General features: G+C 42.7%; 1 protein-coding gene across 1 annotated transcript; it reads right to left on the reverse strand.

Annotated features, from left to right (window-relative positions):
- Positions 1-6960: 6960 nt before the first annotated feature.
- On the reverse strand, positions 6961-7890 carry LOC149434506 (olfactory receptor 5A1-like). The gene has a single exon (XM_089663699.1). It carries the CDS (start codon positions 7888-7890, stop codon positions 6961-6963), a length of 930 nt encoding a protein of 309 aa, XP_089519825.1.
- Between the last annotated feature and the right edge of the window lie 1882 nt (positions 7891-9772).

The following is a 9772-nucleotide window of genomic DNA, read 5'->3' on the forward strand; positions in this document are numbered from 1 at the left end:
TTACCTTGAGGTCTAAGGGAGGATGTGTGCCCCTTAAGTTTTCAGCCTTTTTTTACTAAGATCAAGTGTAATATCTTCTCTTGTCAGTTTTCAAGAAAGCTTGCTTCCTTAGAACTGGGGGGGGGGGGCTTAGTATTCCTACTGATGTAATATGGTGGGAAGGACCCTTTTCTTCTTGGGTTGAATCTGGCTTGGCTTACCAGGCTTGCCCCAGTTGATGGCAGGGCTCTCCATAGGTTTTAACACATTCTTGATTTGATAGGGGCTTCATTTGTCTGGCCTGGGGCTGGGAGGTGCAAGGAGCTCTCAGTGATGTCCCCACTGGGGGGTGGCATCCCAGGGGTGCCAGAAAAGCGCCATTGGGCTGCACCATGCCATTGGTGTTTCATATGAACAAGGACACGTCGCTTCATGCTATACTTGCACTTCACCTTTAGATGTGGCCTTCTGACCCGCTATGTACTACACATGACAGCTTTTTTTTTTGCTGTTGCCATTTGGTTGTCATTAGCACTTGCAATGCAATTGTGTCTTTTTGTGTGTCTTTGCACAGAGATGGAGGGTGCAGGTCACTGCGGGGGGGGGGGGGGAGGCTGAGGCTGCCATGATGTTGGGGGAAGGTTCTTTGGCCCCCGGGTGCCTCGTTTTACCCCATCCAGAGGTGTCTCTCTTTGGTAGGCCCCTCACCAAGTACTTGGTGGAGTGGGATCCACCTGGCTTTGGATTAGGTAGACCATGGTGTACCTTGCCTATGTCTTGCACCTTGGGAGGTTCAGGGTTAGAGGTCCTTTCTCTTCAGAGGATTGGTCATCCTGTATCCTCTCTAAACTTTTTTTGTGTGCTGCAATTTCACGGTTCACTGTTTTGTTCATAGGGGTTTTGACTAAGCACTGCACCGTGTGGCCGTAAGATTCCTTCCCTGGCTTAGAGGTCTCTTTTCAGGAGAGTCCCCAACCTAGTGCTCAGTGATCAGCTTTGGGCCTTTTAGCTGGGTGGACCTGTGTGTGCCTTGTCCCCCGTTAGGAACCCCGCAGGCTCAAAAAATATTTTGTTTATTTTATATTCTCTACCCATTATGTTTGGTTTAAAAAAATGTATTTTCCTCTATGTGCTGGTGCCTTTCTATAAACAATTTGAGGCTTACAAACAGTAAGGGACCCAAAAATCCTTTCTTTGTAGGTAATATACTGCTGGAATAGCTTTCCTTATTTTTTGTCCCTGACCAAAGGACCATTAACAAAGATGGAGCTGGCTTCAGGAGCAAATCGGAAAGAAGACATCTTGACGTCATACCATTTTTACATTTTAATATCACATCTCATCTGTAGTATCTGTTTTTGTTACACTTTAAGGGAATTTAAAGGTTGGGAGGGCATTTTTCACATATGAGCTTGTCTAGACTGTTACACTATATTGCCGAAAGTATTGGTCAGCCGGCCTTTACACGCACATGAACTTTAATTGCATCCCAGTCTTAGTCTGTAGGGTTCAATATTGAGTTGGCCCCGCCCTTTGCAGCTATAACAACTTCATCTCTTCAGGGAAGGTTGTCCACAAGGTTTAGGAGGGTGTCTATGGGAAGGTTGGACCATTCTTCCAGAAGCACATTTGTGAGGTCAGGCACTGATGTCAGATGAGAAGGCCTGGATGCAGCTGCTCAGCCATGTGAACCCATTCCATGAAGCTCTCTACACACTGTTATGTTTGGTACATTGAGAGAGTCTAATCAAGTTTTAGGCTCCATGCACACAGGGCAGTTTAATAACGCTGGTAGCATTAGCTGTGTCAAGTCACGTTAAAAATGTGAGTTTTTCAGCTTTTTCTAGCATTTTTGCATTAGCGTTTAGCTGCTTTTTTCTGCGTTTTTCCTCATTTTTGTTTTTTTTACACCATAAGAAAATTTCTTGCTCAAAAAAAGTCAAAATAATGCTAGTTTCCTACAAATGTCATGTATTACCGTGTTTTTCAGCATTAAAGCGTTTTTACAGCTAGAAACCCACTAGTTTTGTTTTTTTTTCCAGCCAAAAAACACCCCTCCCAAAAACGCTGATTATTTATTTATTATTATTTATTTCAGGTACTTATATAGCGCCGTCAATTTACGTAGCGCTTTACATATATATTGTAGATTTGTATCAGTCCCTAACCCTCCAGGAGCCTACAATCTAAGGTTAAAGCCTATGTCTGCACGGACACATAGGATAACATGCTGGGGAGTTTATTAGTTGTAGAAAAAAAATGCCAAAAGCCAAAAACAGCCTCTGTAAAAATGTCCCGTGTGCCTGAGAACTAATTGTCCTAAACAGTGGCTAAATTAGCACTTCCGCCTGGCAGTACTAGGGTCGTTGGTTCAAATCCCAATGATGGCACCATCTACCTGGAGTTTGCATGTTCTCCCTGTGCCTGTGTGGGTTTCCTCCGGGTACTCCAGTTTCCTCCCACTCTCCAAAGACGTGCTGGTAGGTGAATTGGCTCCTGTCTAAATTGGCCCTAGTATGTATGAATGTAAGTTAGGGACCTTAGATTGTACGCCCCTTGAGGGTTAGGGACTGATATGAATGTACAATATATATGTAAAGCGCTGTGTAAATTGACGGCTCTATATAAGTACCTGAAATAAATAAAAAATAATTGTCGGTTCAGAGTAAAGGTACCCTGTGTGTATGGCAGTGACCCAGTACAAAGTGCCTAGCGTAGCCCAGAAACAACTCTAGAGTAGGCCTTTCATGTGATCCTTGTTTGGTGGCCAATGAGAAGGAGAACATGGAGGACGTGATGACCAACTACACCCCACCTACTCCCCTTTCATGTACTCAAAGACAGCTGGGGTCCAGCACTTCCCTGGATGGGGAATCTGTTAGGACCTTAGGCTTGTGAAGCTACTACAAAGCAATAAATAAAAGGATTAAGTAGTACAATGTAGCATATTGTTCCTGCACCCAACTGATATCTGATAGCATCTCTAGTGTCACTGAGGTTTCCTACAGAGCTGTGAAAAAGTATTTGCCCCCTTCCTGATTTTTTTTTTTTGCATATTTGTCACACTAATACAGGCCATAGACGGGTCAAAAATCGGCCGATTTTTGGGGCAAAAAAAAAAAAATCGTCTGATTTTCGCACCATTAGTGGGTTAATTGGTCGGCCGTTTTTTTTATCGGTCAGTTGGAAAATTCACAACCGATTTTCCCTGCAACTATGTGCAAATCGGCTGATCGTTTTACCGATAAAAAATCTGGAAGAAGAAGTCCAGTCCGCTATTATATTTTATATGAAAAGTCTTGCGGTTGCAACAATGTATCTATTTGTATCCAAATAAAACCATCTGTATCTGAAATGGATACAAATGGATACATTGTTGCAACCACAAGACTTTCATATAAAATATAATAGCGGAGCTCTCTGCAGGGACAGTAGTAATTATGGGGTTAAATGGCGGCCGTAGATGGAACGAAAATTGGCCAATTTTTTTACCGTTGGTGGTAACGTCGGCTGATTGAATGACCGATTTTTTGGGGTTTTTTTATAAGAAAACGGCCGGTTTTCGACCCGTCTATGGCCTGCATTAAATGATTCAGATCATCAAACAAATGTTAATATTACACAAAGATAACCTGAGTAAATACAAAATGCCATTTTTAAATAATGATTTCAATTATTAACCCCTTGACACCAACGCCACACAAATATGTGGCCTCACAGAGCTGGGCTTTTTTCCATGGGGCCGCATATTTGCGCACCTTTTTTTTTTTGCACAGCGCACTCCCAGCACAAAGACCAGGTTGTCACTGAGAGCCCTGGGTCCCGTTCTAACGATCGGGACCTGGGACTCCCAATTCCATGTCACATGATCGCCGTGATAGCCTCTGATTGGCTATCACTGTGATCAGTCGCTGTGAAGCTCGTCCCCCTTATTTTTTTTTCTCTCTGAATGGAGGAGAGAGATACACTGTATCTCTCTCTCTCTCTCTCTCTCTCTCTCTCTCTCTCTCTCTCTCTCTTTGCAGAGAGGGGAAAAAAAGTTAAATAAATACATATTAAAAAAGAAAAGAAAAAATACTTAGATAAAGGTTTGATCTAGTTCAGTGCCAAGGTTAGTGTTTGGGTCAAGGTCAGGGTCAAAGGTCAGGATTTTTTTTTTTCTTTTATTTGGTATCAGTGTCAATTAGTGTCAGTGTGTTTTAGGTAAAAAAACAAAATGCGCACTATTGTTTCTGGGCTGTACTACGGGTACAAACAACAAATAACACACATATATGGTATCGCTGCGATCATCTAGAGCTGGAGAATTTATTTTGGGTTGCTCTTTGGTGGTAGGTTATGGTAGTAACAAGAAACACACAGCTACATTAAAAAAATAATTTTTTTTTTTACTATTTTAGGCCAGTTTTCCTTTGATAATAAAATAAAATCCGGAGCTATCCATTACCATTTACCACCAAATGAAAGCCCAATTTGTCCTGAAAGAAACGCGGTATAATTCGCTTGGATGTACAAAGTAGTTGTGATTATATGTACGGTTTTACTAACACAGGTCAACATTGTAAAATTTTACTTAGGCTTTAAGATTTGCTTTACCCTTAGCCATGAAGGGCTTAAGGGGAAAAAAATTGTCCAAACCTGCCTGACCCTATGTGAAAAAGTAATTGCCCCCTAAACCTAATAACTGATTGTGCCACCCTTGGCGGCAACAACTATAATCGGGCATTTGTGATAACTGGCAATAAGTCCTTCTCATCACTATGGAGGAATTTTGGCCCACTCTTCATTGCAGAATTGTTTTAATTCGGCCACATTGGAGGGTTTTTCAGCATGAATGGCCTGTTTAAGGTCATGCCACAACATCTCAATCTGATTTAAGTCCGGACTTTGACTAGGCCACTCCAAAACCTTAATTTAGTTTTTTTTTTAGCCATTCAGAGGTGGTGTGTTTCAGATCATTGTCCTGCTGCATAACGCGAACGCACTTGAGCTTGAGGTCAGGAACTGATGGCTGGACATTCTCCTTCAGGATTTTCTGGTAGAGTGCAGAATTTATGGCTCCATCCTATTGTTGAATCATGAACACTGACCTTAACTGAGGCAAGTGAGGCCTGCAGTTCTTTAGATGTTGTTTTGGGATCTTTCATGATCTCCTGGATGAGTCGTTGTTGTGCTCTTGGAGTAATTTTGGTAGGCCGGCCACTCCTAGAAGGGCCCACTACTGTTCCAAGTTTTCTCCATTTGTGGATAATGGTTCTCACCTTGGTTCCCTGGAACCCCAAAGCCTTAGGAACGGCTTTGTAGCCCTTTCCAGACTGATAAATGTCAATTACTTTGTTTCTCTTCTGTTCTTGAATTTCTTTGGATTGCAGCATAATGTGTTGCTTTTTGAGATCTTTTTGAGAGCTTCGCTTTGTCACATAGTTTCTAATTAAGTGAATGTTTGATTCAACAGTTCTGGTAGTAATCAGGCCTGGGTGTGGTAAGTGAAATTTACCTCAGATTTTCAAAAAATGTGGTTAATCATTGATAATTTAAGATTTAGCAATGGGGGGGGGGATTACTTTTTTTTACATAGGGCCAGGTAGATTTGTGCAGCTTTTTTCCCTTAATAAATAAAATCATCATTTCAAAACTGCATTTTGTATTTACTCGGGTTATATTAAAATTTGTTTGATCTGAAACATTTAAGTGTACCAAATATGCAAAAAAAAATCAGGAAGGGGGAAAATAATTTTTCACAGCGCTGTGTGTGCTTTGTAGGCCTTCCTGTAGCAGTTCTGATCTGCCTGCAATAACAGACAACTGTAAAAGAGATCTACTGCTTGTTGATAACGAAGAGCAATGCCAAATGCATTGGGCTCTGCCTCAGGTCTCCCTGCCCCAATCTAGCCTCTACATTATGAAAAAAAGAGTTAAAAAAGAAAAAAATATATACCTTGCTTGTTATTTACCCCCTTGGTTTCAAAAAACACGGTAGACATTCTGTTTGACTATTGCACAGATTACCTTGGGCATTAAACACTCGTAGAAGCATGTGGAATGTCCTTTATATGCTTCTGCAGATGTCTCTGCCTCCAAAGATTTCACATTCTAATGTCCCCACCAGGGGTGGACTGACAACTCATGGGGCACTCGGGTAGTTGGGGATCATGGGCCCCTGTGTCCTTGCCCACACTCAAAACAAACCCAAAAAAAGCCTATAAAAGGTACCAGGGGCATTTTATGGGGCCCCCTACTGCCCCCTACTCGGGCAGTGCCCGAGTGCTCGAATGGTCAGTCCGCCCCTGGTCCCCACATTTATATAGAAACACAAGGTAGGGCCAGTTTGATGGAAGCTAATTATCATACCATTAGGAATTCGGATTGTGGAATGTAACTCACAAAAAACACATCAAACAACATACAGATAGTATCCATGCTGGATTCTGTACCCAGCAGGGGCGGACTGACCATTTGAAAACTCGGGCACTGCCTGAGGGCCCGGGGTCAGTAGGGGGCCCCATGAGATGCCCCTGGTACCTTTTTCATAGGCTTTTGAGTTTGGGCAAGGACACAGGGGCCCCATGATCCCCTATTGCCCGGGGGCCCCATGAGTTGTCAGTCCGCCCCTGGTACCCAGAAACAAGGGATGGCATTTAGCAACTACACTGTGAGTTGTATTTTGCCTAGAGTTCTCTTCTACAACTTTGACTTTCTGGAAGGCCAAGTACGGAAAGATGTCTCCCTACGAATGATGTCTGGATAGACCTCTGTCCTTCTTGGACACATACCTCCCCTCTGCATGATGAGAAGAAGTAAAAATTGGGCCTGTCACACATTTGAAGAACCCCTGCTTGTGATAATAAGCATTGAATGAACTGGCCCCATCCTTGGGCAATGTATTGTCATTGTTGAATAAAGGTTGGAATTTGGTTGATTTTGGCCAATTTTACAGGTTCTGAAAACTTACAACCACAAACTCATGCAAGTATCTCTATGTCAGAGATAGATGCAAAGTGATTTCTTGATAACCCTTTTCACCTCTTGATTTCTCATGCTACATATAAGAGGGTTCAGCATTGGTATCATGACTGTGTAAAACACAGAAGCTGACTTGTCTTGATTTTCAAGGTCACTGTTAGGAGGACGTAGGTAAATGAAGAAAACAGTCCCGTAGAAAATAGAGATGCACATGAGATGTGAGGAACAAGTGCCAAATGCCTTCTGTCTCCCCTTACTGGACTTTAGCTTTAGAATGGAAGAAACTATAAAAGTGTATGACACCAAGATAGGCGTCAATGAGCCTACACCACAAGAAACCACAAAGAAGAAAGTTATTGAATCACACCACAGAGTGCTGGAGCAGGCCAGGTTAAGCAGTGGTGGTGCATCACAGTAGAAATGGTCTATGAGATTTGGGCCACAGAACTCAAGACTAAACACACAGCTGGTTTGTGCTACAGATTGCAAGAAACCAATAGAAAAACTAAGGAGGACAAGGCTCAAGCACTTTTCGATGGTCATAATGGAAACATAACGTAGAGGGTGGCAGATAGCTACATATCGATCATAGGACATGGATGAGAGTAAAACTGCTTCTGTGACCGCCAGAGCATCGAAGAAAAAGAACTGGACTGCACAGCCACAAAATGAAATTAATTTTATCTTGGACAAAAGGTCAGCCAACATTTTAGGAGCTATAACTGAGGAGTAGAAAAGGTCCACCAAGGAGAGGTAGCTAAGAAAGTAGTACATTGGAGTGTGGAGGTTGGAGGCTTTGAGTAATATGAACATCATGCCAAAGTTAAACACAACACAAACGAGGTAAACGCTGGAGAAAAAAGTAAAGAGGAATGGAGCAAGCTGCTCATTATCCGTTAGTCCAGAGAACACAAACATAATCACTTTCGTTTTGTTTAGGTGGCTCATTGGTTCCTTCTGTCTTCCTTTCACTTAAAAGTTGTCTTCCATGTTTGGCTTAGGTGACAAACGTTGGTGTTTCCAGATGCAAGGAATTCCAGGGACATCAAGGTGCAAAACTTTCCATTGTGGATAAGACCAACTGGTATCTATTCTTCCATAGGCACCAAATGCAGAGCCAGTCTGTGACAAGGGGAATGGGACCTATGCGGAGACAAGTTTGGGTAGGCTAAAGATGTTTCTAGGTGCTTGGGCCATTGGGATTTCACACAATCTTTTGCCAAACACGGATGATGGATAGATGGTGGGAAGTCTTTATCTTTTCTCTACAGGAAGGGAAATATTGATTACTGTTTACGAAGGTTTTCCAGTATATTGGTTAGTTTAATACAAAATCAATTACTTTCGATGACATAAAAAGCTCAATACCATACTTTTGTACAGTCACACAAACTGATTTGATCAGGTTCTGTAGGTCCAATCTAGGATCTACTTAGAACCATGTCCAAAATGTAATGACAGACCAAAAAAAAGACTCACTGGTTTTCTGCAGATTTTGGCAGCTACTTCCATATCTAAAGCCATGTTTGCCTTACAGTGAGCTCATACCACCCATATGAAAAGGTCATTAAGGAGCAGATGCAGATGAGAGAATGTGGACAAGCAGAATATACATTGGGGCAAAAAAGTATTGTCAGCCACCAATTGTACAAATTCTCCCACTTAAAAAGATGAGAGAGGCCTGTAATTGGCATCATAGGGAGACCTCAACTATGAGAGACAAAATGAGAAAAAAAATCCAGACAATCACATTGGCTGATTTGGAAAGAATTTATTTGCAAATTATGGTGGAAAATAAGTATTTGGTGAATATGAAAAGTTCATCTCAGTACTTTGTTATATATCCTTTGTTGGCAATGACAGAGGTCAGACGTTTCCTGGAAGTCTTCACAAGGTTGGCACACACTGTTGCTGGTATGTTGGCCCATCCTCCATGCAGATCTCCTCTAGAGCAGTGATGTTTTGGGGCTGTCGTTGGGCAACACGGACTTTCAACTTCCTCCAAAGCTTTTCTATGGGGTTGAAATCTGGAGACTGGCTAGGCCACTCCAGGACCTTGAAATGCTTCTTACGAAGCCACTCCTTCATTGCCCGGGCGGTATGTTTGGGATCATTGTCATGTTGGAAGACCCAGCCACGTTTCATCTTCAATGCCCTTGCTGATGGAAGGAGGTTTGCACTCAAAATCTCACGATACATGGCCCCATTCATTTTGTCCTGTACATGGATCAGTCGTCCTGGTACCTTTGCGGAGAAACAGCCCCAAAGCATGATGTTTCCACCCCCATGCTTCACAGTAGGTATGGTGTCCTTTGGATGCAACTCAGCATTCTCTCTCCTCCAAACAAGACGAGTTGTTTTTCTACCAAACAGTTCTATTTTGGTTTCATCTGACCATATGACATTCTCCCAATCCTCTTCTGGATCATCCAAATGCTCTCTAGCAAACTTCAGACGGACCCGGACATGTACTGGCTTAAGCAGGGGGACACGTCTGGCACTGCAGGATCTGAGTCCCTGGTGGCGTAGTGTGTTACTGATGGTAGCCTTTGTTACATTGGTCCCAGCTCTCTGCAGGTCATTCACTAGGTCCCCCCGTGTGGTCCTGGGATATTTGCTCACCGTTCTTGTGATCATTTTGACCCCACGGGGTGAGATCTTGCATGGAGCCCCAGATCGAGGGAGATTATCAGTGGTCTTGTATGTCTTCCATTTTCTAATTATTGCTCCCACAGTTGATTTGTTCACACCAAGCTGCTTGCCTATTGCAGACTCAGTCTTCCCAGCCTGGTGCAGGTCTACAATTTTGTTTCTGGTGTCCTTCGACAGC

Source organism: Staurois parvus, unplaced genomic scaffold (assembly GCF_062004578.1).
Source record: "Staurois parvus isolate SC_StPar_1 unplaced genomic scaffold, SC_StPar_1.0 ptg001753l, whole genome shotgun sequence".
NCBI classification, from domain to species: domain Eukaryota; kingdom Metazoa; phylum Chordata; class Amphibia; order Anura; family Ranidae; genus Staurois; species Staurois parvus.